General features: G+C 33.9%; 4 protein-coding genes across 7 annotated transcripts; 1 reads left to right on the top strand and 3 right to left on the bottom strand.

The window, feature by feature from the left end:
• Positions 1 to 2,099: 2,099 nt before the first annotated feature.
• On the top strand, positions 2,100 to 3,268 carry LOC114176722 (uncharacterized). The gene is made up of 2 exons (XM_028061851.2): positions 2,100 to 2,201; positions 2,299 to 3,268. Exons 1-2 carry the CDS (start codon positions 2,142 to 2,144, stop codon positions 2,890 to 2,892), a joined length of 654 nt encoding a protein of 217 aa, XP_027917652.1. The 5' UTR covers positions 2,100 to 2,141; the 3' UTR covers positions 2,893 to 3,268.
• A 1,065-nt stretch (positions 3,269 to 4,333) lies between these two features.
• LOC114176558 (uncharacterized) lies at positions 4,334 to 7,086 on the bottom strand. The gene is made up of 8 exons (XM_028061633.2): positions 6,667 to 7,086; positions 6,510 to 6,569; positions 6,351 to 6,433; positions 6,128 to 6,192; positions 6,007 to 6,040; positions 4,953 to 5,023; positions 4,672 to 4,797; positions 4,334 to 4,561 (listed from the first exon to the last, which is right to left on the bottom strand). The coding sequence occupies exons 1-7, from the start codon at positions 6,950 to 6,952 to the stop codon at positions 4,707 to 4,709; spliced, it is 690 nt and encodes a 229-aa protein (XP_027917434.1). The 5' UTR covers positions 6,953 to 7,086; the 3' UTR covers positions 4,334 to 4,561; positions 4,672 to 4,706.
• Positions 7,087 to 9,545: 2,459 nt separating this feature from the next.
• On the bottom strand, positions 9,546 to 11,533 carry LOC146887954 (uncharacterized). Of its 4 annotated transcripts, XM_085671473.1 has the most exons (5): positions 11,252 to 11,533; positions 11,073 to 11,127; positions 10,827 to 10,985; positions 9,945 to 10,407; positions 9,546 to 9,843 (listed from the first exon to the last, which is right to left on the bottom strand). In XM_085671473.1, the coding sequence occupies exons 2-5, from the start codon at positions 11,112 to 11,114 to the stop codon at positions 9,677 to 9,679; spliced, it is 831 nt and encodes a 276-aa protein (XP_085527599.1). In that variant the 5' UTR covers positions 11,115 to 11,127; positions 11,252 to 11,533; the 3' UTR covers positions 9,546 to 9,676. The 4 variants fall into 4 exon arrangements, with proteins under 4 accessions (XP_085527599.1, XP_085527600.1, XP_085527601.1 ...); XM_085671474.1 differs by lacking the exon at positions 11,073 to 11,127 and having other exon boundaries at positions 11,252 to 11,510; XM_085671475.1 differs by lacking the exon at positions 11,073 to 11,127 and having other exon boundaries at positions 11,195 to 11,334.
• Positions 11,318 to 17,001, bottom strand: LOC114177947 (Intron maturase, type II family protein). Its single transcript, XM_028063565.2, has 3 exons — positions 16,792 to 17,001; positions 13,726 to 13,928; positions 11,318 to 13,639 (listed from the first exon to the last, which is right to left on the bottom strand). Exons 2-3 carry the CDS (start codon positions 13,814 to 13,816, stop codon positions 11,340 to 11,342), a joined length of 2,391 nt encoding a protein of 796 aa, XP_027919366.1. The 5' UTR covers positions 13,817 to 13,928; positions 16,792 to 17,001; the 3' UTR covers positions 11,318 to 11,339.
• Positions 17,002 to 23,770: the final 6,769 nt, after the last annotated feature.

Raw genomic sequence — 23,770 nt, 5'->3', positions numbered from 1 at the left:
TGTTTCAAACCTTTAAATTAACTCGTACTATATATAAAAGAAATTATTGTTGCACAATCCCATATTTCTAATGCTTGACAGAGATAAATCCACAATGAACTTGAATGACCAAGATAAGTAACTTCAAACCGTAGTTGAGAAAACCTATATACAAAAACAAATAGCAATCCAATAAGGATAGAAACAAAAAATCAAAATGTGCCCTTTATGCATAAAAGTGTTATTGATTAAATGAGAGAGGAAATAACTTGAAAATTGACAACAGTGAAGTATATATATAAGTTTTGAATCATCGAAGGAATATACTTTATATAAATGGAGGTGGTGAATTGTTTGTTGGAGCTGATTATAACTTTGGAGGGTCATAATCAGAAAGTGGGCCACCATATGCTAACCCATTATTTAAAACAATGATTTGACTATCGTACATGGTTAAGTTTATTAATTGAAATATGATATGGTATGGTTATAAGTTTAAGACGTTAAAAAATTGTGTATGTCTGCAACCAAGTGGTCCCAATACAGTGATAAGGAGGGGAGGATAAGAACCTAACTTGGTGACGTTAATTAACACATGGAATGTGTTTTCTTATGTTATAGTTGGCATTGTGGAGTTACTGTGAGCGTAGCATAGAAGCTAAGTGGCACTTTTTTAAGAGAATGTTGCAAATTTTTAAAATTGAATCTTGCTTGTGAGGTATTCGAACATATCAGCACCTGGTCAGCATCGATACTTGTTTACTCAGAAAATACGATTTTGAATTAGACTCAGATCAGATCCATTGTTATGGACGCGGTGACCTTTAACTTCCACCTTAGACAAAAAAATATGCTTCTGGAAATAATCTAATACATTTTCATTCTCCAAGACTAAAAGTCTTCATTTGACCTTTTCTAATTCTTCTTTTTCTAATCTTCCTTTCACTCGTCACCCTTCATCGTCTATCTATTTTTTCTGTCTTTTCTTATATTCTTTTGTATTAAAACAGATCTAGAATGTGTTCCGACTCGGCGTCGGAAAGTTTTTCTTATCAGTATTGTAAAGATTAGTTATAATTAACAAACACCGATATGTTTTTGAGGTTTATATATTACGGAAAAACATATTACCACCTTTTAACTATTGTTGCATTAATTAAATACTTGTTGCGCATTTATGGAGATATTCTATCATTTATTCAGTGTAGAAAACAAAATATACTAGCGTAAAGTATGCAATGCGTGAAGTCTTTGATAATGATGAAACATTTTTATGAATATGAATACATGAGTAATTGTAAAATAGGCATTTTCTGCTGCGACATTGGTATTTGGTTAGTGTTAGATGTTATTTTCAGTGGCGTTGGCCTATAAGCCTATCATAATTTTGGTTACTCATAAGGGCCACTGGCCTAAGCAAGTGGGCGGCGGCCACTTGAAACCGAGGGCAGGAACAGCACTAAACGTAAGAAGAGTATCTCCACTCAATCAGTTCAGTTTAAAGCACTATAACATACAGGAAAACTTCTTTTCTTTATCCACCTTCTCCGTTGTCATGGATAATATTGGATAAGAAGTAAATATATATTAATAATTTTCCTCAAAAGCAATAGAAGAACACACCGTTGTTCTAAATTTAATGCATTCAAATAATTAGCTAATAAAATTATTTGATAAAGATGACTGGGATCTTATTTATCTTGTTCAAACTTGAAATATATGTCCAAAATTGAAATTGTTTGATTTCCATATGTAGTGAAATTAAACATGTGGTCGTGTGAATGCTTTAAGTAAAATATATATATATTTTGTATATGTGTCTGTCCATTCATGGTTTAGGAATGTGCAAGTAAAAATTCCTTTGGGACAGAGTACACGTAAGACATGACAGAGAAAGCATTGTAAAAGGTAAGAGAGACAGAGAGACAAGAAAAACACACTGGGGAAACAAAACAGGAGTTATCCGAATCTAACAACACACACGTCAGATTGGCGCGGAATAAATGTCAACGCTCCCCTTTCTCTCTCTCTCTAACCCTTCCTTTCTCCATCTATTTGTCACGCCACCGATATTCATATATAATACTCCCTCGTTACTCATTTTCTGCCATATTCATTATTATTCACAATCCCAGGCAGAGACCCAACCAACCGGAACGAGAATGAAACTAGTTTGGTCCCCAGAGAAAGCATCCAAAGCATACATCCAGACAGTGAAATCAGTGAGCACGCATGCACTTTGTCTTCGGTGTTTACAGTTTCTGCCGCAACCTAATTTCGTGTTCTATCCCTCCCTAACCGTTAATTTATTGCGTGCAGTGTCGAATTTTCCAGGAATCGGGGGTGGCGGAGCTGGTGTCGGCGATGGCGGCGGGGTGGAACGCGCAGCTGATAGTGGAGACGTGGTCGGAGGGCGGAATGATGGCGACGAGCGTGGGATTGGCCGTGGCGAGGAGTCACACGTGCGGGAGGCACGTGTGCGTGGTGCCGGACGAGAGGTCGAGATCGGAATACGCGGAGCGGATGGGGGAGGCGGGGATGTGGCCGGAGATCGTGGTGGGGGATGCGGAGGAGGTGATGGAGGATTTGGCGGGGATAGAGTTTATGGTGGTGGATTCCAGGCGCTCCAATTTCTCCAGAGTGCTGAAGCTGGCTAAGCTGAGCAACAAAGGCGCAGTGCTGATATGCAAGAACGCGTGCCACTCCGGCAATAGTTCTATTGCTTCTGCTGGTTTTCGATGGCGGAATGTTCTGGAAGAAGGGTCGCGTCGTCTTGTTCGTTCCGTGTTTCTTCCTGTGGGGAAGGGACTCGACATAGCACACGTGTCTGCCATTGGAAGTTCTGCTGCTTCAAAGAAATGGATTAAACATGTTGACCATGAGTCAGGGGAGATGCACGTTATTAGACGATGAATCTTACCTTCTTATTAGTTTTGCCTCTATTACCATTAGGATACTAATTAATTACCACAAAACACTTTTTCATAGGTCTCTAGATACATACTCTTCTCTTTTTCTGTGATTCTATGAAAGGCCCGTTCCAGTATTCAATTTTGCTTTTTCTTTGTAAATATATACTCATACATACATGCATACAGCACGAAATTCTGTGTTGCACACAACCCATTTGTTTTATTTTATATTTCATTATGTAACACGTTACTCTCATATTTGTAAATATCCCCCTATTTAAACCCAAGTGTTTTTTCTTTTTTTATTTTGCAAATTCTCTTGTATATGTATCTGATCTGATCTGATACTTCTTAAAGAACAGACGCATTTCTAGTCTTATGTTTTTCACTCTATGAGGTCAAGGTTGTTGAGTTTTCTTTTCGATCAATTTACTTCTCTAATTTTAAACTATAAGTAGATTTAATTTCTCTTCTCTAATATATTAAGAAACTATGAAAATGTTATCTTTATCAAATGGTGATCTCAATAATATATATATATATATATATATATATATATATATATATATATATATATATATATATATATATATTTTACCAGACTTATATCAATTTCTCTCTAAGAATAATGGGCTTCTCAAAATGTTGTAGCAAAAAGTTGGTGACTTAAATCATAAACTTATAATGTGAAATCCCCTAAAGACCAGTCTAAAAATCTATTTATAAGTTCTATAATATAATGATTATGTTAGGATATTTTGCAGAGATAAATGGTCTTGCAAAATAAACCACTATGAAGAACTTACTCCAAGTTAGTTTCATAAAGGTAAAATTTTGCTAACACATGATACATCTTTATCAGTTATAATTCACATGCTCTTAAATATCAGACTTACGTAGGACGGTCCATAAATCTCATGTGATGGTCACTTTTCTTCTGTTATTTACTTATTTTGTTCTTCATAATTTTTACTTTTACAATGTCTTTGAGCTACTGCAATGGAAGAGAGAATCCAATTTGATGTCCGATCATGGCAATTGGCCTAGCCCCTACACGAATTTTAGTCATGACATCCCGAATCTTATAGTTTATAGGACCGCTATGAGTTATGGTTCAAAGCAAAAAAAAAAAAAAAAAACCGACATGATGTTTATTTGTTTTAGACCAACTGAGAACAATGCATCCAATCTTTAGCAAATTGCCTATGTAAACAAATGGCCCTGTTCTTCCAATCACTTCCATAAAATAAAGAATTCTGTCACGGAAATGTATCAAAACGAATCTTCGAAGGAACCAACCTTCCACCTTACCTAAATGACAAAACTCGTTGCCATAACAGAGGCATTATCCATCGACATGTTTTCAAGAGAAGCACGTTTCCAAGGTCGTTGACTTTCAATGTGAATAGATGACGCGTGTCAAAGGCGAACGAAGAGGACAATGCTCACAGAAAACAATATAGATTCAACCAATATATGGTGTTTCTATTTCAAAATATCGTAATCGTCCAAATCCTAGCTACATCACAATGTTGGCTAACTACAAGTAAGCAGCTACAAACCATTTGTAAGGTCTTTCCAATTGTTCCGCGAATTCATGGTTATATTTCAACCATTAATCCAATGTGTGTATCCGGTATGATAGTGTAAGAGGATTGTACTTCTGCAACCTGCAGCCCAGAGATTCAGAAATGGCACCAATTGAGAATATAGACATAATGAAAATGACAATATGATGCTTGGCAAATGAATCTAAAGCATCCAATAGTGGAGAACTTACTAAATTGATATAACAGTCTCAACATTCTGGTCATGTTAGTCCCAGCTATTTTTACTCCTCCTAAATGCTTTCTTATCTGAAAGCACCTTCTTGCTTTTAAGGCGTTTCTGTTCGCCTATAGCAGCCCTTCAAAATTGCAAATTTGATTAACAGCTGTCAGTTACATGTTCTTCACCACCAAGTGATTCTAGTGTAATCGAAGACACAAGCAAAATTGTACCCAAAATAAGAAATTGTATTTAAAAGAAGGGATAGAAAACATAGAAAGTGAGTGCTATTACATCTTGGCAATTTTCTTTTTTTGCTCTTCTGAGGGAGGTGGCGGGACATAAGATGCTGCATCAATGATTTCCTATTTTTTGCCAGTAAATATTCAGAAAAGCACCATTGCTAAGTAAAAGCCAGCTTTCATGAACAAGAAAAGATGTGAATAGAATCAATCTGTGTTGTTTAAAAGCAGGGGGATATTAGATAACTTAAGTTTAACATCCAAATAAGCACATCATATCAAAGATGACGCTAACCAGGAGGGATCCAGCATAATAATACTTTTAAAGGGAGACGCTAGCATTCGTGTTCTCTCAAAATATTTTGCTAAAACTGCAATAAAACTAAGAAATTTCTCTTCCCATTCCGTGTTCCTCAATAGTCCTTATACTGGATTCAAACAATTATACCATGGAGAAATGGTATACATGGTTCGCAGTAGAATTTGGTACGTGGGACAAGACTTTTCTAGATATGTGGAACAGAGGGGTAAACCCATTTGGTTTGCTATTTCATATGGAAGTACAAGACATTAAATTTTACTATACTAATAAATACTAAAATTAACAACATATGAAGCAAGAAAGTTTTTGTACTTGCACTAGGTACATTACAAGTGATGTTGTGCAATTTGTTTGCACAATGCATCAGTTAGATTTTGTTTTAAAAGAATCATCCAGATATTATCTATCTCCTAGGGGCCTACTCCTTGGACACAGATTGCAGAGCCTTCCCAAACACAGAAGCAGTGAAGCGTCACATATGCAGAAGCAGAGTAAAGTCACTGTTCTATGTTCCACAAGGTCTCAATACTGGGAGGCTAGTCGCTACAATGGGTATTTTGGATCACAATTGGGTCACAAACAAGTGACCAATTGGAATGAAAGTTCCAAAATGCGGAAATGAAAATCAACAATGAAGGAAAAAACAGAAAATAAGTAATAGAGAAGAACAGAAAGGAATTATAGTAAAAAATACACTTTGACAATAACACCTGATGCTTTAATAAAACATTTTTGAACAGTTTCAATTAAAAAAAAAAATTATATCTAAACTTTCCTATGTTACCTGAAGCTTTGCCAAAGCATCCTCAATGTTACCCCTGAGAGAAAAACAAAAATGGTAGAATAAGGCAACCAATCATAAAACGGAAAGAGACTGCAAATAGTATAAAAGAGAAGAAACAAACTTTTGCGTTCTAGTTTTGGTTGACGAAATCACAAGCTCCCCGTCCTTGTTAATACGGTTCTTCTCCTACCCAGAACCAACAAAACTAAATATTATTCAAAAAGACAAGGTAGATGATCATTCAAACCAAGACTAGAACTAATAGATGTACACATAAAATTTTGATACACAACATCTAAGGATTGTGTAAACAGATGACGAGAAAACTTTGCAGCAGAAAATACCGTTTGCAAAATCTTGTCCCTAACCCTTTCACTCAACCAATGTGCATTTTTAACGTTGAAGCGCATGTCCACCTTGGTGTTCACTGTCCAATCAATAATCAGCGTAATGAGCCCCAATGTAATAAAATAGGAACAAACAAAACATTCAAGGAACACAACCTTTATTGACATTCTGACCACCAGGTCCTCCACTTCTAGCAAAACTCACTGCAACATGATCTGAAACCAAGAAAATAAAAATAAAAACAAAACAAAAGCTATTACCTTTCTATCTCTTTGGTCATTTTTGTTCTAAATTGAGAAATGGATAAGGAACCTATTGTGATTTTAGGAGGAGGGGTTTGGTCGGCGGAGAGAGCGCGGTGTTCGGCTTGTTGAAGAAGCTGGTTGACCTGCGACAGCCGAGCCGAAACTCTGTTGGCGCCATCGGAGTCTGAGGAAGCGCATCGAATTGCAGGGCGCAACGAGCGTCGAAATTGCAGTGAGAAGTGCGAAGGAGGAGAAACCCCGCGAAGACGAAGCGAAGTAAAGGGAAGTGTTGAAGAAGAGAGTTGCAACATCTCCTTCACCACCAATACCATTCTAGTAGTGCCTGTAGCCATAGATCAAACAAGTATCAATTATAAACCACAGCCTCAACCCTCCCCAGTTTTTGTCTTTCGTTTTCCCAGATTGTGGTTGCTCTTGCTCTTCAATTTGCATTATGCTACCGCTTTTTTCTTTTTTAAAATCCTTTACTGAAAAAAAACTACACACGTATATATATATATATATATATATATATATATATATATATATATATATATATATATATATATATATATATATATATATATATATATATATATTATTTTGAAATTTGGACTAATTTAGTTCTTTATCTTTGAAAATACATGAATTAAGTTTTTTTTAATTAAATTTTATTAAGTTTATTTGACATTTCAAACGTTTGTCATAATAATATTTAACTTAACATTAAAGCAAAAATGTGTCAAATACTATTAAAATCTCAAATATAATAATGAAATGTGTACGAAACATCAAATAAACTTAACAAAATTTGATTAAAAATATTAAATTTACGTATTTTAAAAGATGAAGGACTAAATTGGTTCAAAATTTTGAAATTGACTAATTCTAAAATTTACTGAAAATTAAGGGACAAAAACATATTTAACCCTATATGGTGTGTCTTTATATTTAAATATTTATAAACAATAATATGATATTAATAATAATTACATAACAAATAAATAATGAGTGCTTTGATTAAAGAATTTGAATGAGTTAAAAAATATAAATAAAATTGTGAAAATGAAAATTAGTGATTAGAGTGAAAAAAACATATAATATCAAAAAATCTATATCAGGTTTATTAGTTAAAGACACGGTCCTTCTGCAACATTTATTTAATAATAAATTAAAATAATATATTTTCTTTTTTCACAATAAGGAAAAGTATATCCCATGCATAGTAATTATCCTATTATCCTATTATTATTGATGCGTAATGGGAAATTTTAAAATAAAAGGTAATTTTTCAATATCAGCAACTATGTCTTTAGAATTGAAAGGCATAAACATTAGAATAAGTATGTCACCAAATGCAATGGTTTTATAAAATATTTTCCTAGATTTATTTTATTTTAAAAAGCATCACTATGTCAAAGTTATTTTTAAGATTATGTTTTAATTTTTTCTTTTTAGAAATTTGTTTAATCTTGTTTGTTAATTCATGCTTTTATTTTAAGAAAAATGTTTCTTATCTATTAAACTCTTGTTAAGTCAAATGAAACTGGGCATGCTATGTAAAATCTCTCCAACAACTTATTCGATATCTTCTAATTTTAAGCTTAAGATCTTTCACTAGATTCATGTATTATTGGAGATATTATATTGTTTTATTTAGATTAAGGAATGAAATTAAAAAAGGAAAAAAAAAAGAAAAATGTTAATAATTTATGTGTTAATATTTGTAATTTAACATTACTACCGCTAGCTTCTGAAACACCCAAGCGCAGAAATTTAAAAAGACAAACAACAAATCAACCGTAGCTCCTCTTATAGTGAAAAATATACCTTCAACAGCCATGATGTAAGTATTTTAGCACAAAAATATAGATCACCCCCGAGTGATTATTGCTATTTATTTCAATGTCAGTACTATTTTACTCAATGTAATTTGATATTTGGTTTGGTAATTTTCCAAATTTTGTAGAAGTATGCACGATAGCTCCGAAGCAGCAAATTTGCAAATGCAATAGACAACCAAAAGTATATGAACATAAAGAAGCATACCTGCAATATACTAGAAGAATTATTTCAAGTGTGAGCGAATGTGGGAGTTAAAGGAAAAAATGAAAGGAAGATTGCAGAAAAAGAGCTCGAAAATGGAAATACAGAAACAGTGGTGCTACGAAAATGGAAATACAGAAAGCTGATCTAGTAGTTTTTTTTAAAGGAAAACCTAGCAGCTTTGAAAAATTGTAAAAATGCATGTCATTCATTAAAACTGTGAAAAAAAAATAATAATGATTACCACTATTCTGAATTATTTACACATAGGAAGTAATATGCACCTGTTTTCTTCAAAGAAAATAGAGAAGAAAAATTAACAAAAGAAAACATTAGAAACCAAAAGAACAGGGGTAAAATGCAGGTGTGGGAAGTCGGGGGTCATACTCAGGACACAGCATTTCACGAAGTTGCTCAACAAACAAACTTGTGCACATACCTAAAACACTCATGTATTGTTAAAACTTAAAACTTAAGGTTTAAGGACATTTAAAAATTTTAGGAATACTTCATTGCTGCATGCCAAGTTGCACACAAATGCGCAACAGGCACTTACAGCCATGACAGTAAACCGTGTGCTCTTATACTGTGCAAACAGCAGCGCCAGCCACTCCACCACCAGAGCACACTATTCATAATACGGTATATTTACATTATGTTGCTCAATTGTAGTTATTCAAGTACATTACTAGTTATAATCCAATGAATAAATTACAATATTTAGCAGATATTTTGTAAACATATAACTGTAAATATCCTATGGTAAATGGTAGAGATATCTTCCGGTGAATAGATATTTTGACCCTTCACTTTCCATTCTTGTTCAAAGCCAGTAAGTTCCTGTACAATATCACAACTCAAGAACAAAAGGAATGCAGACATACAAGAATATGAAAGTGGTTCAAAACAATTATAGCACGATAGTGGATAGCAGGATGATCACAACAACCAAATTTCTATACATAACAAATAATTTCCATTACAAATATATAAATGTCTTTCACTATAGCTTTTAGTCAAAATTCAAATGCTTATTCCAACACTCTCACTCCTTCTTGTCCTTGAGGAGGTATAATTCCATTTACACAACCATAGCTAACTGTTGAGCTCTGGAAGTAGAAGCTTTGAGATTGAGGCCGAGGCCAGCTGTAATGACTGTTGTACTCATTTCCAGAGTACAATTGTCTGCTCTTCTTCCCTGCAATATGAATTATAAATGATCAGAGTAAGCAAATCCAAGCTGCTCCTTTGAGAGATAGAGAAAAAGCACGTAATGCTGAAGGAGAAGACATGCATTACCTTCAGTTTCATCATCTGGATGTTCAACAGAAGGTTCATCATTAGACCTACTACGCTTTCTTGGATTTTCTTTCCTCTCTTCTGTTGTGTACTCGGTTTCATAATCAGAGTCTAATCCCTGAATGATTGGTCCCCTGTGTCTTCTAGGCTCTGGAGCTTGATGGTCAAGGAACCCAGATGGATGCACCCGCGGGAATTGATGTCGAATAAACCCAGATGGATGCATCCCGAGGACTAGATGCTGAAGAAACCCAGATGGATGTATACCCAGCTGAAAAGAAAATCCAGTAGAACTACCAAATGAACTAGATCCAATAGGCTGGGTGAAGAAAGAATCGTCGAACAGGTCCCTATTCCAAAAAAGTTTGACATTAAACTCTGGGAAGTCCGAAGGAACCAAATCCTCTAAACCCACCAAAAGGGTCACCAAAATTGGAGAAAGGTACCCTGCCATCCCCGCGTCCTGAAAATACAGGTTGCAATCAGGGTAGTTAAAATGCAATAAACAATTCAAATATTAATCAAGGATTTAATACAAGCTATTTCAGAAAAATCTTTTCATAATAAATCCTCCTTCTGAAGTTTAATCAATGATTATATATTTTTCGTAAATTCTTGCTGCAAATGTATATAAGAATATTGATCACTGTTTTCAAATGTAAACACTTGCTTTAAACCCTAGCAACTTCCTCATAATCCGTAGAAAGGCCTCAGAAAAGAAGGCCAAAAGGATTATTTGCATATACCGAATTTCAATTACAGAACGAATGAACCAAAAAACATATTAACTGGTTGATTAAACAGGAAGAAAGGTGAAACAAAACAAACAATAAATAAGAATGAAAAATGCTGAAGCATAATAAGAATTTGGAATTAAATTACATTGAACTGAAAATGGATCTTTGTCCTCCCTTCTATGTTTGCTGCTTTGGAGAGTGGGATTTCCCATTTGGAAGCCTCTAAATTGATTCCCATACGCACCATAAATAACTTCAGTTCTTGGAGAATTAATAAATGAGTGACTGGCCGCAAGTGTTCCATCTGTAATTTGAAAAATGCACCAAGATCATTGAAGGAAACACTTGCCCTTGAGAAAAATTAAATCTAGATTAGGTTGACAATAAAAACCCTAGAAAGCCGACTCCAACTATCCAATACGGCTGTTGTCATGCTTTGATGCCTTCTAAAATAAATACATACAGCACAATTAGATAAAATAAAAATCTCAATAATGCAGGACCAAGAATCACCTTTGTGCTTTAAGAAAATCTATTGGTAAGGAGAAAGTATCGGATACCATCTCATACCTCGTTTTCAATAGTTACTTTCATTATCAATGATGTGAAGCAATAAGCGAGTTAAATCCAAACAACTTGAGAAATCTACAAATATAATTTATGACTTCCATGCACTGAAATCAATAGACTGAAGTGATATATGCCCAAGATACAAATCCCTCAAATGCTGCTTACACAACCCTAATCGCCGTTTATTTAAGCTTGGATGAATGCAAGTTGAAAATCCAGTCTTCCAGCTAGGAGATTTCTGTCGTTCCATGACATGTAGAGTATAGACTCTAGGTGCTGAAGATGAGCACCCTGTTACAAAGCAATTACATGGTCTTGCCTGGGTAACAATTCTTGCTAGAGACAGCAAACACACACCACTAGAAGCAATTCCATACATTAATGCCTCATCGTTATCAAAAGCTTGAACATCCAAGGCTTCATTTCTCATCTCCTTCTCTGTTTCTTGTGTTGATGGGATCCTGATAAGTTCTTCACCAAACCGCCTTTCTATCTCAGTTTCATGTATCCGGTACTTTGCTGCTAAAGTACGAATGCATGATTTCCTAACATGATATGCAATCAAGAGCTTTATCTCATCGAAGTTAGAACAATTTTCATACCATTTCAGCCACCGACAAGAAAGCCCTGCAAACCAGTCAACAATTTCAGTTGTATCTAGCATGATCAGTAAATTAGCAGACCGTGGGTACCCCTTACTTGTTGCCAATCCATATCTCAATAGACGCATCTTTATGGCATTGATAGGAGCAACAATCTCAGTTTTTGCCACAGGATGCTCGGTCGAGCTGTTATTATCTGGCAAAAGCTTGAGAATAGAATCTGCCTCAGCAGATATATACTGCTCTGCCTGCTTCGTAAATTCATAAAAGGAATCTCTTAGCTCTTGAGGAAGAGCCGGCTCTGCAACAAACTTAGATAAGATACTTTCCTCACTATTGACATTTTTTGCCTGAACATCTTGCATCCATATCTTCAATAAGTGTTTATACCAATGGTCAGTTTCCATTCCAGACTTACGGAAACAGGAAACCTTGTTCAGGAGGGAGCTACTATCTGCTAAATGCTTGATTTCTGATTCCTTAACTTTCTTCAAACCATGACCCAACCATTTCTTCCCAATTCTAACTGTCCCATAATTCCACGCCTCCACCTTTTGCAAAGTAAATAGCTCCACTTTTTCTTTCAACTTGTGAACAGCTTTTACAGCAGGACTCTCCCTAATTGTTCTTCTCACTAAAGTTCCCAAAAAATGGATACCATGAGACCCATCACAGGGCAATACATCAGTTTGATCACCCACATCCAACAGCAAAGAACTCCTCAAATAACTGTGGACCTCAGACATAAAATTAACAGCAGCATCCCTTGAACCAGAAACCGCAAAAAACATCTCATCCATATAGCGACAAGAATAAACTTTCACACCAGAACTCTTCCTAACATCATCTCCATCCAACTGTCTCCTAAACCAATCTCGCAACGCGGAGCCAAACCTGTCCCGCTCATTTAGACCACCACCGCATATGCCTTCATATTTCATCGACAGCCTACAAAATTCACTGTCAAAGAGGTCAAGGTAAATATTCATCAGAATAGGGGACAAAACCCCTTCCTGCGGGAGACCATGTCCCTTAGGATAACCCCCAAACTCTAGATTTAACACTCCAGCATCAAACATGTTCCGAATGACACCATATAAACTAGGATCTTCTATCTTCTCCTCCATTGTGGAAATCAGCTTTTCCAACACAGCAGCATCCAATTTCTTAACCACAAGCACAGTGAACCACCAATCAGGACTCAAAACACCCTTGCACACGAACTTCAACGCGGCGTCGCAGCCCCTCCCGCTCCGGCATCCATGTGAGATCTTCGAGAAATGTGGCTTGTATACAATCTCCAGAGCTATTCTCATTGCTTCCAGCACAACCTTCAGCCTCAAATTGGGAAGCACTAATATCTCTTTGTTCACTGAACCTCTCCTTGTCGAGAAGGACGTCGTATTTGCACACACGTCAAAATCCCCCTTCTCGAGCTCTTCAGCTAGGTCATACAAAAATGAAGTGTCATGACTCGAACTTGAAGCCGCATCCAGAGTGTTCGAGTTGATCCTGATGCAGTTGTAAGCATCGCGAAGGGTTTCTGCGTTGGAAATCACGGTTTTCATAAGGTCGTGGAACTTGCCATTGGCATGTTTCTCCTTGACCCGTTTTTTTATTCGGAGCTCGAAAAAACGCTTAAGCTCCATCCGACTCTTGGGTTTCGGTTTTGGCTTCGGTTCCTCGAGTAGAGAGGCGAGGTCCATCGCCAGTGTTGACTTTCCAATGTGATCATTATCCGGTGAACAGGTGGGACTATGTGGTTGTGTTTCAAACTGCTGTTTGTCTGTGGGAAAATACACACTAGTTGATTATCATTTTTGTCATTGTAAGTATGGAATTGAAGAAAATTGGAAGAGATGTTTGGCTTACCCTTGAACGGAAGGGGGAGAGAAGAGGTGACTCTGAGAAAGTGGAGGTTGTGGAGTGATTTGAGAGAATTGGCGGTGGTAACAATCCGCATAGTGATGAATGCGTCGTTGTCGTTTCACACAAAAGAAAAACGTAGCTGAAACTGGTATCTATCTACTGTCGTCGGAGCACAGGAAGAAGAACATGTTATTCGCATCTGGCACCTGTTGAGACCTATTTTAGTCACATCACGGTCAACAAAAAAATCCAAAATCCCCCTAATGTGATTGATATAGGGAAAACCCTGGGTATTGAATCCTAGGAGATGGTGTATATTAAGTTTCTAACTTGTATATTTAACCTTGCTAAAAAGAAATGCAATGGGGATAATAAAATGAAATGCAAAAAGGAACTGAATGCATGAGATGCAATTACAAAATATATCTAAGAATGATGATTAAATGGCTAATATGATCCAGAATTTGTATGCAATACATAGATATCTAAATGAATGCACATGCAGTTATAAAATGTCTAATCTGAATTAATTAAAATGCTTAATCAGAGAACCCAGGTGCAGATCTAAAATTCATGATTCAAAACACGAAAAGGCAAACTTGGCTGCACCAAAGATGGTCTAAAAACAGATTTATAATTCTGGGACTTTTAATGCAGATGTGATGGTTTAAACAAGTGTAATATTATCTATGAATGAGGAATGCCAGATGCACAATTGAAAACATGCAGAATAGAATATTGCCTACTTGAGCCTATTTGGCAGCAGCAAAAACCCGTAACAGTACTTGACCAAAGAAATGTGAAAGCTGAATTTAAATCTGTGTAACAGAAATTAAATGACAGTAAATATATAATGTGACAGTATTTGCTTACTGCAGAAAATTGGCTCATGCAAATCTGAGATGATGAACTCAAAATAAAGATGTAATGCATGAAATGAAATTGGACCAACTCTCAAAGTGACTAGCTGAAACTGCAAAATGACAGCAAGTGGAGTTGATGCATGACTGCCCAATCTTAAAATACAGTACTGATGCAAGTCAATTATTATGCAAATGATTCAGACAAACTTAGAATGGTGTTTATGAATGGATGATGCATCTGGACAATTGAGCTATCTGCAGACATGAAAATTTACCATTGATTCTAAATTGCAGCAACATCACGTATCAGCATAATGAATCAAACGTTGAATACAAAGTTTATGCAACCTACTGATCTAATGCTATGCGAATGTTATGAACAGGTTTTATGTACTATTAAATGATCCTAAATGCCTCCAATATGAGTAAAAGCAAAAACTCCTAATTGGGTAATCAACTGAAGGCATGAAAATAGGGAATTAAGAAAAATGCAGTGCAAGAAATTTAAAATCAGAACTATGTTGCAGATGCAAAATCAGTGCATTATGAGATGATCTTAAAGCCTATCCAGGTTAAACAAAATGCAAAGAATCTAAAATCACCAAATGGGTACTCAGTTAACATGCAGCAAAACTGGAATTTGAGAACTTGATAATATGCAGTGATAGAAAAGGAAATCAAATGAACACATTCCTAAGAACAGACTCATGTAGTAACTAAGAATGGCTATAAAGATTGAAACCACAACAACCAAAAATCACCTAAAAACAGTAAAATAAAAGACCGAACAGAAAGTAAGTTGATTAACAATCTCTGAATAAAAATTCCTTCCCAATTGGCGAATTAATCAATGTTGTGCTCAAGAAGACCTCTTGATGAATAAGGCTCACTTTGGGGTCCTTAGATTCCCACAACAGAAAATTGATTTGGACACAACAACCATGATACACGACAGCTAATAAAACAAGGTACAGAAACAGTATGCTGCTAAAGAAAACGTAATTAAATTTCTTGAGTGAGCACCGTAATACTAAGATGCAATGCAGAAAACAAAACAAAAACAGAATTGACTATTATATAGCAAGAAAAGCAGGATTAATGCCAAATGGAAAAAGGGATGAACACAAAAGTAATTCTCACAAGAAACCATAGATAAAGTGCAAGACAGATAAAAGAAACAGAAATTTAAACTCTCAATCAGTAAAATGTAGAATTAAAATTGAATTAACAGTAAAAGAACTCCAGTTGCATTGAGTTCAAGAATTCAGTGTACAAGAAAAATTACTCAAGAGCTTTTGTGATCACTTTGTACTAGAGATGTCAATGCGGACCGACCCGGCCTGTTTAGGCCCACCCTGTCCCTTGGCTGACCCGTGTTGTGGGCAAAAATTAGGTTACAGCTTTGAGTTATAAATTGGTTTTGTTCAATGATCATTAATACAGCTTTGGTTACCAGCATTATATACATCAACGATATGAAACCTCAGTATTAATAGAAGTTAAGCAAATTCTATTAGAAATGAAAAGAAGCAAATCCTTAAGCATTATCTTTTCGTTCATGTACATTCTCCCAATATCAGTCTTAATAGTGTTTCTAGAAACCATAACTGCATCCGAACATGGGTAGCTTATCCAATTCCTAAGTCAAGCATACTGAACAAAATTATAAGGCAAATCGTGTTGGACAATTAGTTCACACAACAATTGACGTGCACTACTTGATCTTTTTTTTTTCCTTCAATCTTCCATAAATGTCTAACATCATTTGACCGATATCCTCAGTTTTACTTTTATCACATTTCATAGCATGACATTGAAATGACATATTTTCTTCCACCAAACAAAAATATTTTGTTGCTTGCACTTTGCCCTTTCTTTGCCATCCTTATCGCATCCAAAATACCTACAACAATCAGATGTAGTAGCCTTATCCCATTTTCTTTTCAGTTTCAACAATATCAGATTGTTTTTCAGTATCATTTTCCTCAATCTCACTTTCACAAATGGTATATTAATATCATCCTTGTCCATTCTAACTTCTAACAAAAAGCTGGCAAAATCAGAGAAAATAGTGTGCACTCAGAAAATATGCAATATCCTACTCCTAACACCTTTCCTATCTTACCGGAATCACACAAACAGAAAATAACATAATCACATGGGAACTGCGAAAGAATGGAAACTGCATCGAAGAAGAGGAGCTGACCTGCCAGGACAACAAGTCTCCAAAACGAATCGAAGAGAGGATTGAATTGATGAATGACGACGTCGGTGAAGTTGCGCCTGCGAGAAGAGAAGAAAACGCCGCCGGTGAAGAGGAGCTGCTGCAACTGCGACTACGACAAGAGAAGAGGCTCGTCGTCGCCGGTGAAGAGCCCGCCGCCGACGCTGTCTGCGCTGCTCTGCTGCGAGAAAGAGATGGCTGCTTCGCGCCTGGGTCTTCGTCTGCGGTAGTGGTGGGGGATGCGCCTGCGTCTTCGTTTGCGTTTGCTGCGGTGAGTGGTGTGAGATGAGTGATGGTCAGGTGAGGTGAGTGGTGGTCAGGTGAGGTGAGGGACGAGAACGCGTAACAGAGTGACTGAGTGAGTGATGGGCACAAGCTGCACGAAATGCAAATTGGGTTTTCATTAGGATGCCAATGCGGACGGCGATGCGGGTTCATTTAGGTTCGTCCCGCTTAAAATATGTTTCGAGCGGGTCAATGACGAGCCGATGTACAGTGGTCCATATAATAGGCTTATAGAAATGGAGGTGACAGATTCTCGGAATATTTTTGATACCCGCATGTGGTAGGTACGAATATTATAGTATCCGTATTCATGGATACTCGTATTCGTTAAATTTTAATTCACAAAAATACTCCAATATATATATATATATATAAGTAAAAATATTTTGACTTAATTTTTTCTAAATTGCATATCTTGTCTTCTGTCTTCATTCTTCCCGCTTCAAATAGTGTACTTTGTCTACACCCTTTGACATTCTTCTTTTTCCTTTCTTTGAAATTGTCATATACAACAAACCCAATATAGATAGTGACATTTATGGTAGGTATGTTTGTTGTCAAATGATAGAATCAAAATAAGAATATTTGGCACGTGAGAGTTGAGGTTTATTATTTGTTCATTTTTCGGAGATCAATTGGCAAAAGTGAGTTTGTTGATCAGAGCACTAATTAAATAATTTTCATTGTGTTGATCATAATTTTATATTTATTTTTATAAAATGAGTTTATGACAGTGATGTATTTTATTTTATTTTATTTGAATTTATGATTAAATATTTGTTTTTAAATAAGTTTGTAAATACCCGCGGGTACCCGTAAACACCTGCGAATATGAAAAAATAGGTGGATACCTATATAACGGATACCCGACGGATATGAGTACAAGTATGGGACAAATATTTATCCAGCAGATAGGGTACGGGGGAGCTACTACCCGTATCCTACCCGCCTTATTGACATCACTAATTGACACCAATACTCCTATTTCATACTCATAAATTAATAATTTATTTAATTAATAATATTTTATTAGAAAAAGTTGGTATCAAATGATAATTATTTGGGAATGATAGTGTTAAAGTAACTTTTTCTTATAGAATTGGTTTAAATATGTTTTTGATCCCTCAAGTTTCAGTGAATTTTAGAATTAGTCCCTCATCAAAACTTTATACTAATTTAGTCCTTCATCTTTCAAAATGCGTGAATTTAGTCCTTTTAACCAAATTTTGTTAAGTTTATCTGACGTTTCAAGCACATTTCATGATAGTATTTAAGTTAATATTGAAGCAAAAATGTGTCAAACAGTGTAAATAATTTAAATATTATCATGAAATGTGTTTGAAACGTCAGATAAACTTAACAAAATTTGGTTATAAGGACTAAATTCATGCATTTTGAAAGATGAAGGACTAAATTGGTCAAAAGTTTTAATGGGGACTAATTCCAAATTTCGCTAAAACTTGAGGGACCAAAAACATATTTAACCCTATAGAATTTAATGACATTAGTCCATATAATTCCCATTTACTTAAATCTCTTGAATTCATTGACACCGTAAGTTATTCATTAGATTTTATTGTTTAGTTCGTCCAAAAGTAATTTTATTATTTGTGTTTATTCTTTTTTTTAATATAGATCAAAATTATTTTTATTTTTTAACATATTTATATTTACAAATAAAAAATTATAAAATTTGGATATTATTTTTTTTTAAGAAATAAGCGTATAATTTTTTTTTATTTTTACTAATTTAATTAATTAAAAAAAGTTATTAATATCCTACACCTCAGTGAAAAAATATAAATAAATATTTTTTTATGTAATCCACGTGTCATGACTAAACATTATATAAGGTGGGCCAAGAAATTAGTTTGTATTTTTTTATGTGGGGGCAGGTCAGTCTGATCCGCTTTTTGCAGGCCAAATACGGGGAGGCCAAAACGGAGTGGGACGACTTGCATTGTCATCCTTAGTTTTTGTCGAATTGGGTTAAGTTACAGGTCAGCAAGCTAGCTCACCCCATCTCTAGCCCGTGCCGGTTACGGGTTATGCGGCCAAACTTTTACGGGCCAATGGGCTTAATATCCTAGTTTGTCCCACTTTTCACTACGGGCCAACCGGTCCGACATGGTTTGCATTGTCATTTCTATTTTGTACTCGCAAGAACCCAGTCATGCATCTCTCCACGGTACATCAACATCACTCCTTCTACTAAGGCTACTTTGTGCTTAAAGAATCAAGAATATCCTACTTTGCCTTAAACTACAGTAAACATTCGTTTAAGTTCGTACTTATTTAAGTCTGCTCCCCGTCTAAATCTGCATTTGGAAAGGGGAAATTCTTGGATCAATAATTTTGACTTTATTTCCAAAAAAAGATAACGTAAAATGCAACGTGATGTGATTGTCGATTGATCATCTCGTAAAATACGATGAAGGGGGAATTACAACCTTAAAATATAGAATTTATTATATGACCCATTGTTAAGAATAATTTTTTTAAAATATTTTTTATTTAAATTAGTTTTTAGAAAATATTTATGTCTTTAAAAATATTTTTCAATTTTAAAAATTAGTTATTATTTTAGAATTAAAAATTAAAGATTGAAATATTATAAATATTTTATATATTATATTCTGTTACATTTTGGAAAATATTTATTTTTAAAAATATCTTTGAGTTTTAGAAATTAATTATTATTTTAAAATTAGGAAATCAAGATGTAAATATTTTATATTTATATTCTATTACATTTTGTTATAATATTATATTCTTATCTCTTATCCATTATTTATTATTTATTATCTATTATCTATTATCTATTATCTATTAACTCTTATCTTTTATCTTTTATCTATTATCTCTTATATGTTATCTCTTATCTCTTATATTTTATCTTCTATCATATCTCTTCTTTTTTTATTCGTTTTTTTTTTGTTATTTTTTTCTTTTATCTACTATATGGTATTTATTATCTCTTCTCGTTTGTATCTTGTCTCCTCTGCCTTGTATCATGTGTTTCGTCTCTTATATTGTCTTGTCTCTTATATAAAATCTTATATCCCTGATCTTATACTGTATCTTCTATGTTTTACATTATCTGTAATATTTTATTTCTATTTTTATAAAAAAAATTGTTTTTTATCTCATTTTTTTATTTTAGTGTTTTTTTAACATATTTTGCCTTTTTCTCATTTTTTATTTTCTTAATTTTTTATTTAAATTTCTTTATTTTTTACTTTTTTTGTTGTATAGTTTTTATTTTTATTTTTGTATTTTTTTCTTTCTTTTACTTTTGTATTTATTTCTATTTTTTATTTCTTAATATAATTAATATTTTTATAATATTTTTATTTTTTGTTTATTTTTCATATCCCTTAACTCTTATCTCTTACCTCTTACCTCTTTTCTCTAATCTCTTATCTCTTATCTCTTATCTCTTATCTCTTATCTCTTATATCTTATCTCTTATCTCTTATCTCTTATCTCTTATCTCTTATATCTTATCTCTTATCGCTTATCGCTTATCTCTTATCTCTTATCTCTTATCTCTCATCTCTCATCTCTCAACTCTCATCTCTTATCTCTTATCTCTTATCCCTTATCTCTCATCTCTCATCTCTCATCTCTTATCTCTTATCTTTTATCTCTTATATCTTATCTCTTATCTCTTATATCTTATCTCTTATCTCTTATATCTTATCTCTTATCGCTTATCTCTTATCTCTTATCTCTTATCTCTTATCTCTCATTTCTCATCTCTCATCTCTCATCTCTCATCTCTCATCTCTCATCTCTCATCTCTCATCTCTCATCTCTCATCTCTCAACTCTCAACTCTCAACTCTCAACTCTCATCTCTTATCTCTTATCTCTTATCCCTTATCTCTCATCTCTTATCTCTTATCTTTTATCTCTTATATCTTATATCTTATCTCTTATCTCTTATATCTTATCCCATATCTTATATCTCTTATGTCTTATGTCTTATCTCTTATCTCTCATCCCTTATCTCTTATCATTTATCTCTTATCTCTTATCTCTTATCTCTTATCTCTTATCTCTTATCTCTTATCTCTTATCTCTTATCTCTTATCTCTTATCTCTTATCTCTTATCTCTTATCTCTTATCTCTTATCTCTTATCTCTTATCTCTTATCTCTTATCTCTTATCTCTTATCTCTTATCTCTTATCTCTTATCTCATATCGCTTATCGCTTATCTCTTATCTCTTATCTCTTATCTCTTATCTCTCATCTCTCATCTCTCATCTCTCAACTCTCATCTCTCATCTCTTATCTCTTATCTCTTATCCCTTATCTCTCATCTCTTATCTCTTATCTCTTATCTCTTATATCTTATCTCTTATCTCTTATATCTTATCTCTTATCTCTTATATCTTATCTCTTATCGCTTATATCTTATCTCTTATCTCTTTTCTCTTTTCTCTTTTCTCTTTTCTCTTTTCTCTTTTCTCTTTTCTCTTTTCTCTTTTCTCTTTTCTCTCTTCTCTCTTCTCTCATCTCTTATCTCTCATATCTTATCTCTCATCTCTCGTATCTTATCTCTTGTTTCTTGTATTTCATCTCTTATCTCATATCTTCTATTTATTATCTCTTATCTCTCATCTCTCATCTTTCATTTCTCATCCTTTATATCTTATATCTGATATTATTTCTGGTATCTTATATCTTGTATTTTGTAGTTCTTATATCTTATCTCTTATCTCTTATCTCTTATCTCTTATCACTAATCTCTTATCTCTTATCTCTTATCTCTTATCTCTTATCTCTTATCTCTTATCTCTTATCTCTTATCTCTTATCTCTTATCTCTTATCTCTTATCTCTTATCTCATATCGCTTATCGCTTATCTCTTATCTCTTATCTCTTATCTCTTATCTCTCATCTCTCATCTCTCATCTCTCAACTCTCATCTCTCATCTCTTATCTCTTATCTCTTATCCCTTATCTCTCATCTCTTATCTCTTATCTCTTATCTCTTATATCTTATCTCTTATCTCTTATATCTTATCTCTTATCTCTTATATCTTATCTCTTATCGCTTATATCTTATCTCTTTTCTCTTTTCTCTTTTCTCTTTTCTCTTTTCTCTTTTCTCTTTTCTCTTTTCTCTTTTCTCTTTTCTCTTTTCTCTCTTCTCTCTTCTCTCATCTCTTATCTCTCATATCTTATCTCTCATCTCTCGTATCTTATCTCTTGTTTCTTGTATTTCATCTCTTATCTCATATCTTCTATTTATTATCTCTTATCTCTCATCTCTCATCTTTCATTTCTCATCCTTTATATCTTATATCTGATATTATTTCTGGTATCTTATATCTTGTATTTTGTAGTTCTTATATCTTATCTCTTATCTCTTATCTCTTATCTCTTATCACTAATCTCTTATCTCTTATCTCTTATCTCTTATGATTAATCTCTTTTCTCTTTTCTCTTTTCTCTTTTCTCTTTTCTCTTTTCTCTTTTCTCTTTTCTCTTTTCTCTTTTCTCTTTTCTCTTTTCTCTTTTCCCTTTTCTCTTTTCTCTTTTCTCTTATCTCTTATCTCTTATCTCTTATCTCTTATCTCTTATCTCTTATCTCTTATCTCTTATCTCTTATCTCTTATGATTAATCTCTTTTCTCTTTTCTCTTTTCTCTTTTCTCTTTTCTCTTTTCTCTTTTCTCTTTTCTCTTTTCTCTTATCTCTTATCTCTTATCTCTTATCTCTTATCTCTTATCTCTTATCTCTTGTCTCTTATCTCTTATCTCTTATCTCTTATCTCTTATCTCTTATCTCTTATCTCTTATCTCTTATCACTAATCTCTTATCTCTTATCTCTTATCTCTTATCTCTTATGATTAATCTCTTTTCTCTTTTCTCTTTTCTCTTTTCTCTTTTCTCTTTTCTCTTTTCTCTTTTCTCTTTTCTCTTTTCTCTTTTCTCTTTTCTCTTTTCTCTTATCTCTTATCTCTTATCTCTTATCTCTTATCTCTTATCTCTTATCTCTTATCTCTTATCTCTTATCTCTTATCTCTTATCTCTTAGATCTTATCTCTTAGATCTTATCTCTTATCTCTTATCTCTTATCTCTTATCTCTTATATCTTATCTCTTATCTCTTATCTCTTATCTCTTATCTCTTATCACTAATCTCTTATCTCTTATCTCTTATCTCTTATCTCTTATGATTAATCTCTTATCTCTTTTCTCTTTTCTCTTTTCTCTTTTCTCTTTTCTCTTTTCTCTTTTCTCTTTTCTCTTTTCTCTTTTCTCTTTTCTCTTATCACTAATCTCTTATCTCTTATCTCTTATCACTAATCTCTTATCTCTTATCTCTTATCTCTTATGATTAATCTCTTATCTCTTTTCTCTTTTCTCTTTTCTCTTTTCTCTTTTCTCTTTTCTCTTATCTCTTATCTCTTATCTCTCATCCGTTATCTCTTATATCTTATCCCTTATCTCTCATCCCTTATCTCTTATATTTTATCTCTTATCTCTTATCTCTTATCTCTTATCTCTTATCTCTTATCTCTTATCTCTTATCTCTTATCTCTTATCTCTTATCTCTTATCTCTTATCATTAATCTCTTATCTCTTATCTCTTATCTTTTATCTCTTATGATTAATCTCTTATCTCTTTTCTCTTTTCTCTTTTCTCTTTTCTCTTTTCTCTT

Source organism: Vigna unguiculata, chromosome 3 (genome assembly GCF_037176805.1).
Source record: "Vigna unguiculata cultivar grain cowpea cultivar isolate G323 ecotype 2 chromosome 3, ASM3717680v1, whole genome shotgun sequence".
Classification (NCBI taxonomy): Eukaryota; Viridiplantae; Streptophyta; class Magnoliopsida; order Fabales; family Fabaceae; genus Vigna; species Vigna unguiculata.
This window is presented reverse-complemented; position numbering and strand designations above follow the sequence as displayed.

Coding starts and splice junctions, on each gene's coding strand:
- LOC114176722 (XM_028061851.2), top strand. CDS start 2,142: ATGAAACTAGTTTGGTCCCCAGAGAAAGCATCCAAAGCATACATCCAG. Junction 2,202..2,298: donor ACATCCAGACAGTGAAATCA/GTGAGCACGCAT, acceptor TATTGCGTGCAG/TGTCGAATTTTCCAGGAATC.
- LOC114176558 (XM_028061633.2), bottom strand. CDS start 6,952: ATGGCTACAGGCACTACTAGAATGGTATTGGTGGTGAAGGAGATGTTG. Junction 6,570..6,666: donor TCCTCCTAAAATCACAATAG/GTTCCTTATCCA, acceptor TCTTGGTTTCAG/ATCATGTTGCAGTGAGTTTT. Junction 4,798..4,952: donor AAAAAGAAAATTGCCAAGAT/GTAATAGCACTC, acceptor GCAATTTTGAAG/GGCTGCTATAGGCGAACAGA.
- LOC146887954 (XM_085671473.1), bottom strand. CDS start 11,114: ATGACAACAGCCGTATTGGATAGTTGGAGTCGGCTTTCTAGG. Junction 10,986..11,072: donor GTTGGAGTCGGCTTTCTAGG/GTTTTTATTGTC, acceptor TTCAAATTACAG/ATGGAACACTTGCGGCCAGT. Junction 9,844..9,944: donor TCCAGATGATGAAACTGAAG/GTAATGCATGTC, acceptor TTCATATTGCAG/GGAAGAAGAGCAGACAATTG.
- LOC114177947 (XM_028063565.2), bottom strand. CDS start 13,816: ATGCGGATTGTTACCACCGCCAATTCTCTCAAATCACTCCACAACCTC. Junction 13,640..13,725: donor TCTCCCCCTTCCGTTCAAGG/GTAAGCCAAACA, acceptor ATTTTCCCACAG/ACAAACAGCAGTTTGAAACA.